This window comes from Microcaecilia unicolor, chromosome 6, assembly GCF_901765095.1.
Source record: "Microcaecilia unicolor chromosome 6, aMicUni1.1, whole genome shotgun sequence".
NCBI lineage: Eukaryota > Metazoa > Chordata > Amphibia > Gymnophiona > Siphonopidae > Microcaecilia > Microcaecilia unicolor.
In genome coordinates, this window is record NC_044036.1 from 296,846,030 (window position 1) to 296,869,010 (window position 22,981).

The 22,981-nt window shown below is 44.4% G+C and overlaps 1 protein-coding gene across 1 annotated transcript in view; it reads right to left on the reverse strand.

Annotated features, from left to right (window-relative positions):
* Positions 1-22,981, reverse strand: part of LOC115473204 (collagen alpha-1(XXVII) chain B-like) — a 252,306-nt gene that overhangs the window by 78,167 nt on the left and 151,158 nt on the right. The window contains exons 34-37 of the mRNA XM_030207971.1: positions 22,289-22,342; positions 17,886-17,939; positions 12,880-12,933; positions 10,704-10,811 (exon numbers count right to left, since the gene is read on the reverse strand). Coding sequence (XP_030063831.1) covers positions 10,704-10,811; positions 12,880-12,933; positions 17,886-17,939; positions 22,289-22,342 — 270 coding nt within the window. The remainder of the gene's footprint in view (positions 1-10,703; positions 10,812-12,879; positions 12,934-17,885; positions 17,940-22,288; positions 22,343-22,981) is intronic.

Below are 22,981 nucleotides of genomic sequence, written 5' to 3' on the forward strand. Positions count from 1 at the left end.
GGTGGGAGAGGGAAAGGGGGGTGGTGGCGGGAGGAAATCATCAAGCAGATTTAGGGCCTTAAGTCATGTTGCTTGGTCCTTAGTGCAACTTAAATGACCCTAACACTACTTGACATAAAATACTGTGGCGATAATTAAGTTGTCACAAATTAGGAAATAATGATACACTGCAAGTTGTGTTACATCCCAAAAATCATGGTAAAATAACCCCAACTATTTGTTGGGGTTATTTCACTGCCCAGGAGCATCGAGCCACAAAGCTGCAGAGCAGGGTTCCCCACCTATACTGGCTCAAGACCCTCCCCCCCCCTTCAGGATCAGGACCCCCAGACTCCTCTCCCCATGTCCCATAGGGGAAACCTGTACAAACAATGGTGAGCAGTGGGGGGGGGGGGGGGGGGGGAGGAATGTCTTCAGGCAGGAGTGAGGCCTACTCACTTCTGCCCAGTCTGGTGCCTTTAGGAAAATGGTCAGACTACATTTAGTGAGACTTTTGTACAATACATTCCAAATTTTAAAAATCCTGAGAAATGAGGAGAATCCTGTCATTGCATTTCCTCCTATGATATCATTATACAATTAAACCAAACTTCTTTATCCAAATAAATCTTTCAATTTAGTTATTCTGATGTTGTACCAACCACTTATATAGGTAGATCAAGAGTTGCTCCCAGAGCAACTCTTCTTTTTTATTTTATACTAGTAAAAAAGGACCGTTTCTGGATCAAATGAAACGGGCGCTAGCAAGGTTTTCCTCCCCAACACCCCCTCCCTCCCTACCCACCGGTTCGTCGTTCTGAAGCCACTGACGCCATAGGTCCGCATCTCGTGAACGCACCTTCATCAGCTTCTTGGTTATGAAGCCACTGACTCCATTGCCCCGCCCTCGATGCGTGACGCCATTGCTCCGCCCTCGACGTCATCACGTTGACGCGAGGGCAGGGCCCAGCGACATGGTGCTTTCGGTGGCTTCATCACCACGAACCCTTCATTACGGAAGTGACATCAGTGTCCTCAGAACGTTGCGGTTGTGTTTTTATACGGAAGTGACGTCCGTGTCCTCAGAACGTTGAGGGTGAGTTTTATTATATTAGATTGTTAAATTTACAAGTATCACCACAAATAACATATTTGCTAAAGTACCTGGCAAGACTCCAAGAGTAAAACAAATTTTATGCTGCTTATCCTAGAAATATGAAGTGGGGTTTTCCATCTTAATAAACAGCTTAGGAATCATCCAAACCTTTTTAAAACCCTGCTAAGCTAACTGCTCTTACCATATTCTATGGCAACAAATTCCAGAATTATATTACACGTTGAGTTAAGAAATATTTTCTCCAATTTGTTTTAAGTTTACTACTTTGTAGCTTTATTTACTTATTTATTAGGATTTATTTACTGCTTTTTTGAAGGAATTCACTTAAGGCGCTGTACAGTAAGAATAAAACAAACATAAGCCACAGACAATTACAGCAGTAAAAATATTCAAATAACAGTACAAACTATGGCATAATATACTACTTACAATGTCAACAAAATACGTAATAAAACATTTTCATAGGCAGTGTAAGATATAAACAAAGATGGAACATATAGAGGGGCATAATCGAACTGGCCGCCCAAATTGTCATGAGGGCGTCCTCGCAGGACGGCCCCTGTAAAGGGGCGGGGCAACCAGTATTATCTAAACAAGATGGGAGTCCATCTTTCATTTCGATAATACAGTTGGGGACGCCCAAATCATGAAATTTAGGTTGACGTTAGAGATGGTCGTCCCCGGTTTTCGGCGATAATGGAAACTGAGGACGCCCATCTCAAAAACGACCAAATCCATGCTATTTGGTCGTGGGAGGAGCCAGCATTCACAGTGCACTGGTCCCCCTCACATGCCAGGACACCAACTGGGCACCCTAGGGGGCACTGCAGTGGACTTCACAAATTGCTCCCAGGTGGATTGCTCCCTTACCTTATGTGCTGACTACTACTAATACTACTTAACATTTCTAGAGCGCTACTAGGGTTACGCAGCGCTGTACAGATTAACATAAATTGAACATAAAGGACAGTCCCTGCTCCAAGGAGCTTACAATCTAAATGGCGAAATGTCAAGTAGGGGCAGTCCAGGTTTACTGAATAGAGGTATGATGGTTAGGTGCCGAAGGCGACATTGAAGAGGTGGGCTTTGAGCAAGGCTTTGAAGATGGGCAGGGAGGGGGCCTGGCGTATGGGCTCAGGGAGTTTACTCCAGGCATGGGGTGAGGCGACGCAGAAAGGGCGGAGCCTGGAGTTGGCGGTGGTGGAGAAGGGAACTGACAGGAGGGATTTGTCTTGAGAGCGGAGGTTACGGGTAGGGATGTAAGGGGAGATGAGGGTAGAGAGGTAAGGAGGGGCTGCAGACCGAGTGCATTTGTAGGTTAGTAGGAGAAACTTAAACTGTATGCGGTACCTGATCGGAAGTCAGTGAAGTGACTTGAGGAGAGGGGTGATATTAGTGTACCGGTTCAGGCGGAAGATAAGACGTGCAGCAGAGTTTTGAATGGACTGAAGGGGGGACAGGTGGCAAAATGGGAGGCCAGTGAGGAGTAGGTTGCAGTAGTCAAGGCGAGAGGTAATGAGAGAATGGATGAGAGTTCGGGTGGTGTGCTCAGACAGGAAGGGGTGAATTTTGCTGATGTTATAGAGGAAGAAGCGACAGGTCTTGGCTATCTGCTGGATATGCGCAGAGAAGGAGAGGGAGGAATCAAAGATGACCCCGAGGTTGCAGGCAGATGAGCCCCCCAACCCCCCCCCCCCAAAAACCCACTCCCCACAACTGTACAGCACTACCATAGCCCTAAGGGGTGAAGGGGGGCACCTACATGTGGGTACAGTGAGTTTTGGGGGGGTTTGGAGGGCTCAACATTTACCACCACAAGTGTAACAGGTAGGGGGGGATGGGCCTGGGTCCGCCTGCCTGAAGTGCACTGCACTCACTAAAAACTGCTCCAGGGACCTGCATACTGCTGTCATGGAGCTGGGTATGACATTTGAGGTTGACATAGAAGCTGGCAAAAAAATGTTTTTATATTTTCTTTTGGGTGAGAGGGGGTTGGTGACCACTGTGGGAGTAAGGGGAGGTCATCCTCGATTCCTTCCGGTAGTCATCTGGTCAGTTCGGGCACCTTTTCGAGGCTTGGTCGTGAAAAAAATGGACCAAGTAAAGTCTTCCAAATGCTCGTCAGGGATGCCCTTCTTTTTTCCATTATCGGCCAAGAACGCCCATCTCTAAATCATGCCCCAGTCCTGCCTTCGGTACGGTGCTGACACGCCCCCGTGAATTTTGGTCGTCCCTGCAACAGAAAGCAGTTAAGGATGCCCAAAATTGGCTTTCCATTATGCTGATTTGGGCGACCCTGAGAGAAGGACGCCCATCTCCCGATTTGTGTCGGAAGATTGGCGTCCTTCTCCTTCGAAAATGCCCCTGATAGGGGCCCTTTTACTAAAGGGTTGCCATGCGGCAATGGGCTTGCCGCACAGCAACCCGGAAATACTGCTGCTCAATGCTGCTGCCGGCGGTAGTTCCACCTTGAGCATGCACCATTTCTGGTGCTATGGAAAATAATTCCATAATTTCTAGTGCGACGCTACCTGATTACTACTGGGTTACCGTGGGAGACCTTACCGCCACTTCAATGGGTGGCAGTAAGTGCTCCCCCCCCCCCCCCCCACAGTGCCACATGGTAAGAATAATCTTGCCACAAGGCCCGTCTTTTTTATGGGCTTTTTACCCGCTGTGGTAAAAAGGGCCCTGGCACATGCAAAAAAGGCCCCCACCGCTACCGCAGGGTCCTTTTTACTGTAGCTCGGTAAAAGGATCCCGCAGATAGGTAAGAGAATAAAAGGAGTTAGAATATAAGGGGACTAATTTAAAGAAAGTTGCACATGAGGTCAGAAAGGTGATTAAATATTAACTCAGCTAGGGTACGAGTAGATAAACATGTCCTGCTGCAGTATGTGGCCCTAGTCCTTCTATTTTTGGAAAAAGTAAACAAGCAATTCACATCTATCCGTTCCATTCCACTTAGTATTACATAGACCTATAACATATCTCCCCTCAGCTGTCTCTTCTCCAAGCTGAAAAGCCCTAGTCTCTTTATGATTTCATTTGATATATCACCTTTACAATATATGGTCAAAGCGGTTCACTATAAAAATTTAAAATAAATAAAAGTAATGAGGGGAAAAGAAATTCAAAATGCTAATAGGAAAGAGATCAGTCATACAGGGAAGTCTGACTGGTAGTGTCCTGTTTTATCTGTTTGTGCCTTCCTCTCAATGAACTTTGCTACTATCACAAGGTCAGTGGGGTAATGGATCACTGGGTAAGTTAAATGCAGAAATAAAAAAGTGGCTTTTAAGGAGAGTTTTAAACATAGACAGGGAAAGTTCTGATCTAAGAGAGAGGGGCAAGTCATTCCAAAGTTTGGGGGCCAAAAGTAAAAAGCAGAGGACTGTTTGGTTTCATAGTGGGCAAGCCTGGGGGAGGGAAGGACAAGACTACTACTACTACTTAACATTTCTAAAGCGCTACTAGGGTTACGCAGCGCTGTACAATTTAACATGGAAGAACAGTCCCTGCTCGAAGAGCTTACAATCTAAAAGACAAATGTACAGTTAATCTGATAGGTCAGACAGATTGGGGCAACCTATATGTTCGAAAGGTTAGGTTCCGAATGCAGCATTGAAGAGGTGAGCTTTAAGCAAGGATTTGAAGATGGGTAAGGAGGGGGCTTGGCGTAGGGATTCAGGAAGACTGTTCCAGGCATAGGGTGAGGCAAGGCAAAATGAGCGGAGCCTGGATAGTTGGCAATGGTGGAGAAGGGAACTGAGAGGAGGGATTTGTCATGTGAGCGGAGGTTACGGGCAGGAACGTAGGGGGAGATGAGGGTAGAGAGGTAGTGAGGAGCAGCAGAGTGAGTGCATTTGTAAGTAAGGAGGAGAAGCTTGAATTGGATGCGGTATCTGATCGGAAGCCAGTGAAGCAACTTGAGGAGAGGGGTGATACGAGTATATCGGTTCTGGCGGAATATGAGACGTGCGGCAGAGTTCTGAATGGATTGAAGGGGGGATAGATGGCTGAGTGGGAGGCCAGTGAGGAGCAAGTTGCAGTAGTCGAGACGAGAGGTAATGAGAGCGTGGGCGAGAGTTCGGGTGGTGTGCTCAGAGAGGAAAGGGCGAATTTTGTTGATGTTGAAAAGGAAGAAGCGACAGGTTTTGGCAGTCTGCTGGATATGCGCAGAGAAGGAGAGGGAGGAGTCGAAGATGACCCCGAGGTTGCGGGCAGATGAGACGGGGAGGATGAGGGTGCCATCAACTGAGATAGAGAGTGGGGGAAGAGGAGAAGTGGACTTAGGTGGAAAGACGAGGAGCTCGGTCTTGGACATGTTCAGCTTCAGGTGGCGGTTGGACATCCAGGCAGCAATGTCGGATAGGCAGCCCGATACCTTGGCCTGGGTGTCTGCGGTGATGTCTGGTGTGGAGAGATAGAGCTGGGTGTCATCAGCATAAAGATGATACTGGAAGCCATGAGATGAGATCAGTGAGCCTAGGGAAGAGGTGTAGATAGAGAAGAGAAGGGGTCCAAGAACAGATCCCTGGGGAACTCCAACAGATAGCGGGATGGGAGTGGAGGAAGATCCATGAGAGTGCACCCTGAATGTGCGGTGGGAGAGATAGGAGGAGAACCAGGAGAGGACAGAGCCCTGGAACCCAAATGAGGCCAGTGTGGCGAGAAGGAAATCGTGATTGACAGTGTCAAAAGCGGCAGAAAGATCGAGGAGGATGAGGATGGAGTAGTGGCCTCTGGATTTGGCCAGGAGCAGGTCATTGCAGACTTTAGAGAGTGCTGTTTCTGTCGAGTGGAGAGGGCGGGACTGGAGTGGGTCGAGGATGGCATGAGAGGAGAGAAAATCAAGACAGCGGCTGTGAACGGCGCGCTCAAGTATTTTGGAGAGGAAGGGTAGGAGAGAGATAGGGAGATAGTTGGAGGGGCAGGTAGGGTCGAGTGATGGTTTTTTGAGGAGAGGTGTGACTACGGCGTGCTTGAAGGTGTCAGGGACAGTTGCAGTGGAGAGAGAGAGGTTAAGGATGCGACAGATGGAGGGGTTGACAGTATGGGCAATGGTGTTAAGTAGGTTGGTGGGGATGGGATCAGAGGAACAGGTGGTGCATTTCAAGGAGGAAAGAAGGCGGGAGGTTTCATCCTCTGTGATCTCAGGAAAGGAGGAGAAGGAGGCCTGGGTTGGTTGGTTGAGGGAGAGGGTTAATGGGTGAAGAGGGGGGTGGGGGGTGATGGCTTGGTAGTGAATTCAAGGTTGATCTTTTGCACTTTGTCGTGGAAGTAATCAGCCAGTGATTGAGGAGAGAGTGAGGGGGGAGTGGGAGCGGGGGGTACCTTGAGGAGAGAGTTAAGGGTGGCGAAGAGACAACGAGGGTTGGAGCTGAGAGAATTGGTCAATTGGGTGTAATAGTCCTGTTTTGCAAGGAATAGGGAGGAGTGGAAGGAGGACAACATGAATTTATAGTGAAGGAAGTCTGAATGAGTACGAGATTTCCTCCAGAGGCGTTCGGCAGATCGTGCGCAGGAGCGAAGGTAACGGATGCAAGCGGTCAGCCAGGGCTGGGGATTAGTACACTTTGTGGGACGGGAGGTGGATGGTGCGAGGGTGTCCAGAGCAGAGGAGAGAGCGGCATTGTAAGCGGAGACCGCTTTGTCGACAGTCTCGGAGGACATGATGGATGGGAGGAGATTAGAGATACTAGCGGATAAGGTGAGGGGGTCAATGGCCTGGAGATTCCTGGAGGTGGTGGCTAAGGTTGGGCGGGGCAGAGGAAAGGACAAGACGATGTGCATCAAGAGAACAGAGAGAACAGGCAGGGGTATAAGGAATATCAAGGAAGAAAAATGTAGGAGGGGGAACCACAATGGAGAACTTTATGATTAAGGACTAAAATTTTAAACCAGGACCTAAAAGGAAAGGGTAACCAGTGGAAATGAAGAAAGACAGGAGTTACATGGAGGGGCATTTTCGAAAGAAACGTCCAAACAGGAAAGAAGGTCATTTTCAAAAAAGATGGACGTCTGTCTTTTGTGTTCGAAAATACTATGGATGTCCTGTGATTTGGACGTCCCTTTTTTGGTCCATTTCCAAACAAAAGACATCCAAATGCAAACCATCCAAAACAGAGGAGGAGTGGCTTAATGGTTAGTGCAGTGGGCTTTGATCCTGACAACATGGGTTCAATTCCCACTGCTGCTCCTTGTGACTTTGGGCAAGTCAAATGCACAAGGGGCATTTCTGGACATGACATCTAAGTCTGAATTTGGACGTTTTTTGTAAAACGCCCAAAATCAGAACAGGAAAGGTCATTTTCTACATAAAAAAGTCTATCTTTTCCTTTTGAAAATGCTGTTTGGAAAAATGTTTTGTGATTTGGATGTTTCATTTTTTTGGTCCAGTTTATTACAAATACATCCAAATGCAAAACGTACAAAATACACAAGAAAATCCACAATAAAATGAAAACATTCACATTGGGTAAATATACACATACATACATACATATATATATATAGTATCACATACCATGTAAAATGAGTTTATCTTGTTGGGCAGACTGGATGGACCATCTGCCGTCATTTACTATGTTATGTTACTATGTTACATGTTCTAAGTGTGGTAAAAGCTTTGGTTGTAATATAAATCTCAAAGTGCATCAGAAAGTCCACATGGGAGAGAAACCATTTGCGTGTATAGAGTCTGGTAAAAGCTTTGGTCAGAAGGTAAACCTCACAATGCACCAGAGAATACACACATGAGTGAAACCATTTACATGTCCTGAGTGTGGTCAAAGCTTTGGATGTAAAGAAAACCTCACATGGCTCCAGAGAATCCATACAGGGATGAAACCATTTACAAGCTTCAGTTGCATTGGGCAGGCAGTTAGGGAATGTACACTCTTGCTATGAAGTATGGAAAAATAGCACTCTGGTATTTAGATATATGTAATGAGACCTCATTTTCATCTATAGATCTGAATTCAAAGCCCAAATCTAATGATAAACAATAGACACAAGGCTCAGATGTTAAAAAAAAAAATAGAAAGCTTGGCATCAGGTAGAATAGTGGAAAAGTGACATCCCAGGAAAGCAATAGGGCATCCTTGGGGGTACTGCAGTGGACTTTATAATATGCTCCCAGGTACACATCTGACCATTGCTCCCTTACCTTGTCTGCTGAGCCCCCCCCCCCCAAAACCTACTCAAAACCCACTACCCTCAACTGTACACCACTACCATAGCCCTTACAGGTGAAGGGAGCACCAATATGTGGGTACAGTGGGTTTTTCGTGGGTTTTGGAGGGCTCACAGTTTCCTCCACAAGTGTAACAAGTAGGGGAAGGTAGAAGCCTGGGTCCACCTGTCTGCAGTGCACTACACCACTACTAGACTACTCCAGGGACCTGCATGCTATTCTAATGGACCTGAGTATAACATCTGAGGCTGGCAAGTAATATTTTAATCACATTTTTTGGGGTGGGAGGGGGATAGTGACCACTGGGGGAGTAAGGAGAGGTGATCTCTGAGTCCCTCCAGTGGTCATCTGGTCATTTGGGGCACCTCTTGTGTGGAGTAGAGGAGAAGCCTAGTGGTTAGTGCAGCAGCCTTTGATCCTGTGGAAGTTAAGTTTTAGTCTTGGACATCTTTGTTTTGTTCCATTACTGCTGAAAGACGTCCATGTCTTAGGAACGCCCAAGTCCCGTCTTGAACACACCCCTGGCATGCCCCCTTGAGATTTGGACGTCCTTCTGATGAACTTCAGAGAAAGATGTCCAAAAAGAGGTTTCGATAATACTGATTTGGATGTTTCTGTGAGATAAACATCCAAATGCTGACTTATGTCACTTTTTGGACGTCTATCTCTTGAAAATGAGCCTGATAGTCAAAATTCTTAGCATTAAGAACTAAGGGCCCCTTTTACTAAGCAGTGGTAAGCCCAGCACAGGCTTACCGCTCGCTAAACAGGAAGTACCGTCGGGCTACTGCAGCAGCCTGGCGATACTTCCCACCCGCAGCATGAGCGGCAGCCCCTACCGTTACCTCAGTGGGTGGCGGGGTAAGGGCTGCCCCTGAAATGGCCGCGAGGCAAGTGCTTTACTTGCCGCATGACCATTTCCTGCAGGAAAGAGAGACTTCCCTTTTACCCGCTGAAGTAAAAGGGGGCCTCGGCATGTGTTTAAAACATGCGCTGATGCCAGCGCAGGCTCCTTTTTGCTGCAGCTTGGTAAAAGGGGCTTTAGGTGAGCTGATGAGTTCTAAAGGGTTTGCAGGCGGCGGAGTTGAGTTTGGGATATATCAGCATAGCCCGAGTTGCAATGATCCAGATGGGAAATAATGAACGTGTAGATAAGAGTGAGAAAAGCAGAAAGTCGAGATACTTTCTTATGGACCGAAGACAGGGCAGCCAGTGAAAGCCAAGTTAAACAACTTTGGAAATGTGATGTTCAAATATTAGATGGGAGTCAATTATGAACCCCAGATAACAGAATGAGGAAACAGGGGTAAGCTTTTCCTCATAGGAAACTTGTCTCATCCCCTTTATCATTTTTATCGACCTTCTCTGTACCTTTTCTAATTCCGCTATATCTTTTTTGAGTTGCGGTAACCACAATTGCACACAGTATTCAAAGTGTGGTCATACCATGGAGTGATAAAAAAGGCATTATAACATTCTCATTTATGTTTCCCATTCCTTTCCTAATAATTCCTAACTTTCTATTTGCTTTGTTAGCCACTGCTACATACTGAGCAGAGGGGGTTCAACGTATCATCAACAACGACACCTAAATCCTTCTCCCAGGCGGTGACTCCTAATGTGTCTAATGCTCCCTGTTTATCCACTACCTGTCCCAGCCTATTCATCTCTCTTTCTCTCCATTTTAAAAATGTTTTTTTTATTCTAAACCTAGGGGAAAGGCCTTGTTGCATATAACAGATCCATATATGGGCATGTTTTTGCCCTCTAGTAATTTACTTCTCTCTCCATCCCAAATTCTAATCATATATTTAATAGACTTCTGACAGAATTCTGTGCGACTTCGGAGTGCAGAATTTGCACAGAATTCCCCAGTCACGCAGAATTCAACATTTTCGTGCAGAATCTGAGGGCCGTGGTAATGGAACAACCCCCTGCCCGCTTGCCCTACTTTCTGCTCAGCCTACCTGAGCACGCTCTGGTGGTCTAGTGGCCTCTTTGGGGGCATGAAAGAACCTCACTCTTTCCTGCCCTGCTGCTGCCGCTCTCTTGCTGGTGCCATGCTTTTTCAAAATGGCCGCCGAGACTTCATGGAGTGACAATAGAGCTTTGGAAGAGACACGCAGGTCATTGAACAAGGGCAGCAGGATGACTTGACTGCAGTCCCCAGTTAATAATAGTCTGGTTTTTATGGCTGAAATCTAATAGATTTCCTTAACACTTTGGGAAACTGTTAAAAGCTAGGAAGGGTGATAATGAGAACTTACAGTACTGTAGGCAGGAACTTCTGAGTAGACTGGGCTGGTCAAATAATCTTTAACTTATTCCCAAGTAATGTGCTTTAAAAATGGACAAAGAGAATCCATTACATCAAGCATGCAGAGAAATGAAGAAACATTTCAGACTCACTCGAACGCCTGTCATTCCTGGATGTCCAGATGATCCATATTTTCCTTTCAGTCCCTCTTTCCCCTTCTCTCCTTTCTCCCCCTTATGTCCTGGCTCTCCCTTTTCTCCCTGGTAAAAAAGCAGGTGCTAGTCATTTTAAAAAGAGGAAGGCACACATACACAAATACAAATGCAAATTTAAATTTGTTTTTATATTCCCTGAATTCTACAGCAGAGAAATAAAATTAGAACACTGCTGATGTCACATGCTCAGTCAAGCAAGAAATCATATAGAAAAGAAATTAGTACAAATAAAGCAATCATGTCATATCTGCAAAGAAAAAGAAGATAGGATCTGATGTATTATCAAAGCAGTTTATATATTATATACAGGTATTTATTTTGTACTTGGGGTAATGGAGGGTTAAGGGGCCCTTTTACTAAGCTGCAGCAAAAAGTGGTCTGTGGCAGTGCAAGTGCGTCATTTCTGCATGCGCTGGGACAGCTTTTACCGCATCCTAGAAAAAGGGCCTTTTTTAAAGGGGCCGAAAAACGGACAAGTGGCAAAATAAAAACCAGCGCATATCCATTTTCAGCCCGAGACCTTACCGCCACCTACTGACAACGGTAAGCTCTCACATGCTACCCAGGTAGTAGGCATGCAGCACGTACACACTGCTGTTTACCACCGGGTAAGCGCCACATGTGCCAAATTCAAAATTATTGCTTGGGGCACATGGTAGTCGGGCGGTAATGCTGCTTTGGCACGCGCTGGAAGCGTGTAGGCCCTTACCCACCGTTGTAAAAGGGCCCCTAAGTGACTTGCCCAGATTCACAAGGAGCTGCAGTGCGAATCAAAACCAGTTCCCCTGTGCTGTACAACTTACAGAGAATGTGATTTCTGTGTTTCCTATTCTAAGTTTGGTCCTTTATTCTGTAATTGCTGGTCTGTGTTCTGTGAGAGATTCTGTTGGCATGTAATTTGTGCATGGATCCATAGGAGTCTGATTTGTCTGGCTTTTCCAATTGGAAGCATATTGCGGTTCTGTATTATTCTCTGTTGCCTTTTTAAAGGTACAGTTACTGATATTTGTGTGTTCAGATTTGGTGTTGTTAAGCTTGCTGCACAGGCTCCGAGAAGGTTCTTTGCAGGATTTGGGGTTAGTTCACAAAGTAATTTGGCAGACAATCCTTTATTTGTCTGCTCCTTCATAAGGAGAAGGGGCTGGAAGGAACCCTGTCAGGAACTCCAAGGACTTGAACTGGTTCATGTCAGCTTCAGAAAAAAGAGAGAAAGCGGTAGAACCAGAGGAAGGGACAAGAAGACTTACTTTATTAATTAATATAGGTTGATAACATATTTTATATTTCTAGTAAAGTAAAGTTGAGTGATATGTGTCACTGCAGTATTATCTTCCAGGATACTGTGATGTGTGTTGAGAAGTCGCACAGACTCAAGTCTACTATAATGGTAAAATTTAAGTTATGGGATAATGCAACTTCATTTAAAAATGTCAATGCTTCCAAGGTTTCCAAACGTTTGTGCACGTTGTTTATATTGATGCAGGACAGACTTTTTATTTAGAAATCCGTTACCAAGTGCACTCTAAGGCATTATTTAGGAGTGTACCAAGAACTACACATGCCTATATGCCTAGTGCCATCCCATGTTAACTCTGGGCCCCCCAAAATGTCAGGTCTGGCTATGTCTCTGTTTTCTGTAATTTGGATGTGCCAAGTACAAGGTCTAAATGCGGATGTTCATCTTTTTGAACATGGATGTCCCTTCCTCGATTGCAATCGGAGTTGAATGTCTATCTTTTGGCCACTCCCTAGTCCTGCCTAAAGCACACCTAGACCACACCCCCTTGCCCTATACACATACTGCAATTTTAGATGTCTATCTCCTGGCTTTATAAAATTGGGATCTGGACGTCTATACAAAATGGACATCTAAATGCTGATTTTCAGACATCCAAAACATGAGAACAGATTCTAAAATAACCACCATGGTATATTAAGTATAAAGGGATGAGTCCCATGATAGAGTAGGTGCAAAATTCATATTTCATTCCAATAGAAGATAGCATGTTTGTTATTAAGTGCAACAGAATAGAGAATAGGTAAGCCAGTGGCAAAGCTTATGCTGTCTTCATTCTTTCAACCAATTGTTTGCTAAAAGAGAAGTGAATCGTACCTTTATGCCATCGGGCCCTGCAGGGCCACTGTCCCCTTCAAACCCAGGTTCACCCTGAAAATGAGGAAAATGTAAAATGAGAGTATTTCTTATAATGCTGTTCCTTCAGCGTGCATTATGATTATTTTGTTTTGAGAGGAAAAGCTCTTTTCCCTCATAGCAGTAAAGACAGGAGGGTTTAATGTATCTTTCAGCATTTAATTACTTAGGGTGGGTGATAACATTACAGGGTGCCTAGACTGTTATGTAAATGTTGTGCCTATTTTATTCTGGAAATATATGCCACCAAGTACCTTTATCAAATTACCCCAGGGAAACTGGGGGCACACATTTACCCCTGTTCTGAGACAGGTATAATTATATGCATGCATGTGCTGAAGGGAATTTTCAATCTGTGTAAAATCAGTGGATGAAATTACTCTCCTCTCCGTGTTTATCTGTGCTGGAAAGGGGTACGGAGAAGGTGGGTTCAGCAAGTAACATAATAGGGATTTTATTTGAAATCCCCATGATGCTTTATGGCATTTAATTTGCATCTGCTATAAAACAGGTATAATGTCCATGCATACGAAATACTTGTGGCACCAGCCAGCCCCCAGGTTTGTGAAATTCCATTACAGTCAAAAGGTGTTGACCGGGGCCATCCATTGATTTGCAGTGGTCTTATCTGGATAATATCATTTCAAATCACGATAGATCATCCTGGTGCTATCCAGAGAGCATAAAAAGGACTGTAAGTTACCAAAAACCAGTTCCAAGATGGACAATGACAAAATTTATTCTTCAGATGCAATATGCAGGACGCACTGGCAAGATGTACCCCAGATACAATATTCATTTTTTTACGTGAGGAGAGGAGACACTGCCGGTTTCCTGCCGACGCCATCATTACCGCGATCTAAGCTTGGCTCTACTGATGTTCTTATTACATGCATTAATTGTGAAGAATATATTCAGCATGGTTGCATAGGTGGTTTGCTGGTTGACAGGACCCCTGATGAAGGCCTGCATGCCGAAACATGGCCCGTGTCATGTACATCTTGTCAGCACACCCTTCATATTGCATTTGAAGAATAAATTTTGTCATTGGCCATCTTGGAACTGGTTTGTGGAGACTTCCACGTCTTCGTTTGCTCTATTGGTTTTCTGTGGAAGGGTTGTTTCCCTTTTTTTCTGCTATCAAGAGAGCATCAGGATGGTACAAGGACAGAGCAGAGGTAGTCCCTGGAGTTATCTGGTTAGCTGTGAGGTCCAGTCTGCTACTTAGAAGAAATCTAGATAAAGTTAGCACAGAAGAAAGAAAGGGAAAGGGACTTGATATATTGCCTTTCTGTGGTTTTTTGCAACTACATTCAAAGCAGTTTACATAGTATATATAGGTACTTATTTGTAATGGAGAGTTAAGTGACTTGCCCAGAGTCACAAGAAGCTGCAGTGGGAATTGAACCCAGTTCCACAGGATCAAAGTCTGTTGCACTAACCACTGGGCTACTCTTCCACTCCACCACTAGGCCACTCCTCCATTTCTGTCTTAATCAGGTCATGGCTTGCAAGCAGCATTTGTCATTTGCTGTGGAAGTCAGCACCCTGTGGTACAGAGGTACCACAGACTGGTGACTCCTGCAGTAAATCAAGATGCAGTAAAGGTTTGCACCTTGATAATTTTCCCCCTTACTGCATATCCCTGATGAAATTTCCAGCTACCCAATTAAAAAGAAATTGATCAGACTTATTTTATGCGATCTCTTTCTGGTGAAGCTATGCTCCCTTAAATAGTAACGTGGAGGGGTATTTTAGATATGACGTCTAAATCAAGACTGAGATGTTTTGTTGAAAACATCTCAATCTAATATCTAGCACACAACTATAATAGAACCAGAAAAATTTCTAAATTTCTGGTTCAATTATAGCTTTGAGCTAGATGGTTTCAGGCTGAACACATCCATCTGTAAGTACCATTTTCAAAAATAAATAAAGTCCCAGGGAAAAATGTAGAAAAACAAGCCACAGGGCTGTCTGTCTGGCAGCATTCCTAATGAACTAGCCACACAGACAGAGAGATAGCCTAGTGCTCAGTGCTGTAGGCTTCACATAAAGGGACCCAGGCAGGTACAAATCCCACCTAAACCCCTTCATATTGTATGGTGAGCCCTCCAGGAACAGAAAAAACCTACTGTTCCTAAAGGTCCACCACTGTAATAGCCCTCAAGCTTGCAGGTCACTTATATATTTAGGTCCAGGAAATATTTCTATGTTCCAGGAGGACTCACATGTTTGTACTGAAATTAAAGAGTTAAAGTAGGAACTGAACCTGGGTTCCATTGTTCACTGTCCACTGCACTGACCACTAGGCTGTTACTCCATCCACTTGCTTGCTGCTTTCTAAGGAATGGCTATAATATCTGGAGCTGTCATAGAGCCTGGTATCTAGTGTCTGTCATATCTTTGGGGTGTGGGAGGGGATCAGTGACCACTGGGGGATTAAGGGGGGTCATGCCTTAATCCCTCCAGTGGTCAGCTGGTTAGTTAGGGCACCTTCTTCTGATTTAGGGCCCGATGCACCAGGGGCGTAGCCAGACAGCAGATTTTGGGTGGGCCTAGTCAAGAAGTGGGTGGGCACCAAGTGTTCTCCTCCCTCCCCCCCATGTGATCAGGCCAGTATCAGCAGCTCAGGAAGCTTAGACTGCTGAAATGAGCAGTGTTTTCAGCACCATCAGGGGGAGGCCTTCAGCTGGCGGAGCTTGGGGTCCCCACTAGCTAGCACTAAATATGTGCTGCTGTTGGGTGGGCCTGAGCCCTAAGTGGATGGGCACAGGCCCACCCAGGCCCACCTGTGGCTACGCCACTGCGATGCACAAAGCTTACCGTGCTGGCAATGCTTGCTTTTAGATTGGATGTAGCAGGGGCGTAGCCAGACACCCAGTTTTGGGTGGGCCTGGGCCCAAGATGGGTGAGCAGAAGAACTCCGCCTTGTCCCACAAGTAATTTGGTCTCTCTCTCTCTCTTGCCTGTATGCCATATGGTCTCTCAAACATCCCCCTCCCCCGCATACCTTTTAAGTAGCAGATTTTCACTGGCAACGAGCAGCAACTAATACACAGTGCTCATGTTGGCCCCGCAGCCTTCCCTCTGATGCAACTTCCTGTTTCTGCATAAGCAGGAATACATCAGAGGGAAGGCTGCAGGGCCAGTGCGAACAGTATGTATCAGTCGCTGCTTGTAGCAGGCAAAGATCTGCTATTTAAAAGGTATGCAGGAGGGACAGTTGGGAGTTTTCGGCTGGTGGGGCTTGGGAATCCCTGCCAGCCACATTAGAGATGTGCTGCTATTGGGTGGGCCTGAACCCAAAGTGGATGGGCCCGGGCCCACCCTTGGCTACGCCACTGGGATGTAGCCAGTCTAAAGCAAATATTATTTAGCGAGTAATGCACAAAGGGGTTTTCCGTGGCTCTAACATGTGCCATTAGCAACTACCGAAAACCCTATGCAAATGCATTACAATACAAGCAGCTCATTAGTATTAAAATAAGCACACCGAGTAATGCACAGAATTTCATGCACTGTGTGCCTACCTTTAAAATGCAGAAATTAATGACAGATTTGGAGGAGTCATTATGGGGAGGCAGCCATGGTAGGTGGAGTGCACTGACACACACCCGACATGGACCCAACCCCGACCCTCCCAAGACCAAAGGACCCCTCCCTAGAACAAAACCAAAATCCCTGGTGGTCCAGTGGATTCTCTCCTGACCCCCCACCCCACACCTCTCCTGCACCTCCCTGCACCCCCTGTGCACCCCACCGGGAACTCAGGGGGTCTGCTGGACTCTGATGGAACCCCTCTCGAGCCCCCCAAACAACTCAAAAAACTCACTGGTGGCAACCTGTCAAATGCATTTGACAGCTCTGAGTTGCAAACAGCAATCAATGCTCAAAAGGGGATCCATGCATCTACTTTGCATGCTGTCAATGCATTTCAAAATGGGATCCGTGCATCTCATTTGCATGTGATCCCCTTTGTGCATCGGTTGCTATTTGTGACCTGGTAATTTCTCCTGCAGCACCCGCATTTAACGAGTGCCGTTATGCATCGGCCCCTCAGTGACTATTTACTTTGGCATTTCTATAACATCACTAGTTGACACCCAGAGAAATCCACCAGAGGATGGTTTCACTTTACCACCACTGACCACAGCTCTTTTCCTCTAATTCCTTATCTCTATATAACTGACCATTTGTTCCTGTAGTCCTGTCTCTATTGATATCAGACCATAGCCCTGTCCCTTCCTTGAGCCAAGTGAGCTGATGGAGTGGTTTCCCACACTTGCTGTGCTTGCTCATGTGGCCTATCAGCAACTGACAGTATGACTGATAAGAGTTTTGCAGCATGGTGCACTGGCGCCCCCTGCTGCGCATATCTGCATTCTGTCATTTAACAGATGTCACAAGCACATTTAGGGTATTTTTATAACTGAATGCCTTAAAAATGAGCTTAGTGCACCTACTTTATGCCTATCTCATAAATAACGGTCAACCAAAAATGGATCCCTAGCACTGAATAATGACAAATATGGGACTAAGACCAAAAGAACTCAAACAATATCTTTGAATAAATTTATTAAATATAAACAAGACCATTCTAAAGAGAAGCGCCACAGATAACGTGTCAAAAGGTCCAATCATCAATAAAACCATTGGTCCAGTGCTTTCAAAGGTCCCAAACTAGCAATGTGTAAAATGTGACAAGCATGCTAATGATAGAGACACCCAAAGGAATATAATGGGTGTCTCTATCATTAGTGAGTGCTAATTTTTAGCGCACACTAAAAAGTTTGTGTGCCTACAGCTCAACTTAGTAAACAGGGCCCTTAGTAAACAGGGGGGTTTGTCATCACTTCTTCAACAATAGAAATGATCCAAAAGTGGACCAAAAGAACTGTTAGAAGTACTAGACAGTTGACTTGTACTGCTCTTTCACTAAATCCTTGAACCTGAGGTTTACTTACTCTTTGTCCTACAAGGCCTTGTTCGCCAGGGACTCCCAGTGGGCCATAATCCCCCTAAAGATATACAAAAACATGACAGTTACCATTTTAAAAAAAGCCTTTATAAATCCTGTGTAACATATCACTCCAGTTCTCTTGTATCTACAGAAAAGACTCTGCCCGTAGTATTTCAGGTTGTCAGAAATATGACCCTATTACTCCAGTTTTAACCGAGCTCCATTGGAGTCCAGTAAAGTACCATTTATATTTCAAAATGTGTTGTTGGCTGTTCAGGATTATGTGATATATCCTTGGAACATCCTATCAAATTGTACAAGCTTTCATACAGTTCAAAGGAAAACAAAAAAAGAGGTTACAAAAAACCTCACGCAAACATGAGCAACAAGACAAAAAAGTGAAGCATTTCATTACTTCACAGGTTTCCCAGTTAGACGTAGTTGCATCGCAGAGTGGCTCTCTATTTGGGAAGTTACAGCGGTTTTAACAGCCAAGATTTCAAAATCTTCTCTAAGGCAAGCCTTTTCAAGACATTTTAGCAGATTTGTTTGACCCCTAAGGTAGGCCTTTGTGCCGAAACACAGCCGTATCGGGTTGTTTTATGACTTTTTACCATTAAAACTGACATTTTTACATCCTCTTCGAGTCTGCCTCACTTTTTTGGCTTGTTGTTCACGCAATTTACAACCAGCTTCTTTGTGATCCTCCATTGAGGAGTTCTAAAAACTCAGTGGGTGTGGCAGGAAATAGACCATGCCTCTGGAATCAGCTACCATTGCCTTTATGAAAAGAAAGCATTTTCTCCCCTTTTGAAAAGGTTTAAAGGCCCATTTTTAAAAACCATCTGAAGTGTGATCTTAATTAACATCTATATGTATAAAACTCACCCTCAACGTTCTGAAGACAGTGACGTCAGTGAAGCCAAGCCCTGACTTCCTTCAAAAAGGTTCGAAGGTTCGTGGTGGTGAAGCCACCAAAATCGCTCCGGGCCCCGCCCTCGAGGGAGTAGCAATGGCAGAACAACCAAGGGGTTGGCAGGGAGGGAGGGAGGCAGGGAGGCGGGGGTGGTGGGAAATCGCTATGGGCCCCGCCCTCGCGTCAAACGTCATGATGTTGAGGGCGGAGCAATGCCACAACAATGAAGGGGTTAGCAGGGGGGGGGAGGTGTTGCTGACGAAAACCTTGCTAGCGCCCGTTTCATTTGCTCAGAAACGGGCCTCTTTTACTAGTGTTTTTATATTGCTGCTATATTTTAGATCTGTATTGTCATATGCACTAACTATGTAAGATTGCATACTGCTTAGATTTATGTAATAAGTGAAATGAAAAATGAAGATACCTGATCTGAGAATGAAGGCATACACTTTTCTGGGATTTCTGCATCACGGCAGAATTTTGTTTATTCATCATTCACACTGAGTCTATAACACCACCTAGGCTATGAATTTCATTAGTCAAGGAATTGTAACTCCGTCAATAACTAGTTCTTTAATAGACTTTTCAATGATTGATGATCCCACCCATAAGATATTTCTCTTTTCTGGATTAATCATACAGGGAGTCTTTTACTAAAGCTTAACTCAAGTTATCTGCAGCAGGGCCCATAGGAATAAAACAGGCCCTGTTACAGATAACTCGAGCTAAGCTTTAGTAAAAGATCCCCTAAGCAGTTAACTTCCATCCATGTTTTAATAACGATCACAGAATAATTAAGCATTAAATAACTGTCTTCCCATGAATTAAAAAAAAAACCTTCAAAACAATCATCTGAAAATTAACCCCAAACTCTTAATCTATCTAAAGGCTGAAGGTATATATTAAATAAAATGGGACATAATGGGGAACCCTGTGGAATTCCATGCCCAATGTACCATTGGATGAAGCAGTCAGACCCATACTGAAATTAACAGTATCTGCCTTTCATAAAGTCAACAAATCATTTGCATACAGCTCCATTAATCTCTTTGATATTTTTAGTTGTAATGAGCTGTAATGGACCAAATCAAAAACTGCTGACAAGTTGAATTGGACTAATGGTCCAGATTCCCCCTTATCCAGGTGACCAATTGTGATCAAAACCCTCAGTGAACCATAACCAACAGACTGACTAGAGCCTTTTTTTTTTTTTTTAATCACTGGTCAGAAAAAACTTTACTACTTCAACATTTGGATGAAGTGCTTGCTGTGAGAGAAGATGAAAAATTCCCTGATGTAGCTGTTGTGAAACGAAGGCCTTTGCTGGGATTGTTCTGTTCCCTGACAGCCTTGCACTAGTTCATAACGTGATCCTAAAATGTGTGTAATGTCTTTACTGTTATTCTCATTTCTAAGAACTTTCGCTGCTGCAGTCTCTCATTGTAAAGATATATGAGCAAGGCACTGTGGTTAATGTAGTTCACAGGCAGTGCAGCCACACTTGCTTGGTTGTGCAAGAGTTGTTACCACTGGTTGTAAGGCTGCCTAGACCTCCTCTCTCTCTCTGCCAAACTTGGCTCCTCTGTCTCCCTGCTACCATTTCCTGTTCAGCCTTACTATCTCTGTCCTAAGAGGTCAGCCAGGTATGACCTTTCCTTCATATCTCTAGGACCACCCCTTGCCACCCGATGGCAGGCTCTGTTCCCATTGGCCTCTATCTGCCCTCCCCCCCCCCCCCCCCGAGCCTGTAAAAAGCCCCATCACCTCTTTGTCCTTTCAGCCATGAGGTATTCTAACACCATCCAGCCAGGGGCATGGAGATGACCCCATCTCGCTCCAGACAGCTCTGTCCTGCTGAAACTCCCTGTAACGAACCTGGATTTTTTACCCTGTGAATATCTTCTTCCAAATGAGATATCGCACATTCCAGTCACCCAGCTTTGGACTATTTCTACCTGTTCAACTACCTTCCCCTCCCCCTGCAATACAACTACTTCTCTTCAGATCTCCACCTCCCACAGCCTCCAGATTAAGAAGTCTCTATATCCTGAACATCTATCTGAGAGTAAATTATCTGTGATTTATTCAATTAAAGAGACTTCATAAAATAATAGAGACTTCAGGTGATTGCTGTGCCAGGGTTATGCTCCATGATATTGGGGCCTCTAATTACCAAGCTCCAAGAGTCATGACAGGGATTGCTGAAGGCTCCACAGGTTAAGACATCTGTCATATTTCAGAAAGCTAAGTACTACTTAATGGATTGAGTTTTGTGTTCAGGTGGGGACCTTGTTATTTCTTCTATAACGCTGGAAGATTTTGGAACTCATCTGTATGGTTGTTATTATAATTACAATAATTGTTGCAGAACCCAAATTTAGTGCCCTGTGAGTGTGACAAAGAATTCTGAACCAACATCGATAGGGGACAGGCAACCAGTGCAATAGTGACAGAAGAGGGGATACATGATCCCAATGTTTAGCATTACATAAGAAACGAGTTGCAGAATTGTGAAGCCCTTATCGCGTGCTGACAGTGGTACCAAATGACAGAGTTAAGGTGTTCTGTGGTAATATACCTTTTAGCACGCATGTTAAGGAATTTTTCTGCACAGGTGTGGCATGGGTGTGGAAACATTATCTTGTTAGCATATTCTAGGCAACGAGTGCTAAGTGGATAACATGCTGGATCGTTCAGTGCCTCCTACATAGGAGCTGTCAATTGCTTCTGCGTTAAATCCTAGCAGCTATCTTGCGCAAATGACTACATAAGAGCACAGCCTGATTAAAACATACCCTCAAAAAAAATAGCATTGGATGTGCAGTTAACATGCGCTAAAACCCATTAGCTCTTTAGTAAACATAGCCCTAAAATTCAAACAAATCATAAATCATCAGCTCCAATAATAAATATATACATTGCCACAAATACATTTCAAATTGGAAAACAATTCAGTCACACCTTCCATCAATAAGCTCACACCTAACATCAACACACTCACACCGAAATCCATTCCAACATAATTCATAGCCACCTGACCTGATCATAAATATAAATGGAGGATATATCTCTCACATCACTAACATCTTCTAACCTTTCTTATTATATCACAAATCAATAGTCATCAATTGCTCTCCAAACTGATTTAAAATAAACCACAATTTCCATAATAACTTGACAATTACTATTCAACCTAGGTAATTCTAATACAGCATCTATAATAAATAATAACTCTTTAAAAAAGAGTTACAGTTGGAGAGAACATTTTTGATCAGACTAAAGCAAGGGTTTCATAAAAGGCTGCACAATTTCCTTTGCCGACAGGTTATTCACCTGATCTTGATTTTAATAGCCTTATCTAAACTTCACTAGAGTTGTTAGTGCTTCATGTGGTACAATTCAGAAGGGATATATCTGTCTCCAGATGTTTTAGAGCTTTGGATGAAACAAAACCTTCAGGAGATGCCATATAAACAAAGCATTGTTCTTACCTTCATCCCTGGTTCACCCAGGACACCAGCTTCTCCCAGGCGTCCAGAAAATCCCTGTAAGAAAAATGCATTGTTACGAAGTTGAGAGGCAGATCAGACTTTGAGTTCTCTCAAGGGTTAAATTCTTAAAATAAAATCTGTTAAAGATATAACTTTTCCATGTTCTCAACTCCTAGTCCATTGGAGCAGGATAAGCACTGTTATAATGAAGTAGTATTCTGCTCACTCAGAGCCATAGTGTTCAGATGGGCTGGGGGTGGGGGGTCCACAGAGAATGTCATTAGCTGGCATGGCTTGGGGAATGCTGTCAACTATAAAGATGATGATGTGTGCCGCTGCTGGGTGGGTCTGAGCGAAAAGTATATATATATATATGTGTCTATGTATCTATATATCTGTATATTTATATCTATCTAGTAATATGAAGGGGCATTTTCAATATGACATCTAAGTCCGACTTTCTCCTGAACTGTGCTTATCAGTCTCTCACCTTCTGTCTCGTACATCTCTTTTGGATTTCTACACCCCCAAGTGCATCACTCTGCACTTTTTTGCAATAAATTTTAACTGTCCGATCTTAGACCATTCTTCTAATTTCTGTAGATCCCTTCTCATGTTTTCTGCTCCCCCTGTTCATTCTGTTGGATATTTTGTGTCATCTGCAAAATGACAAACCTTTCCTTCTAACCCTTT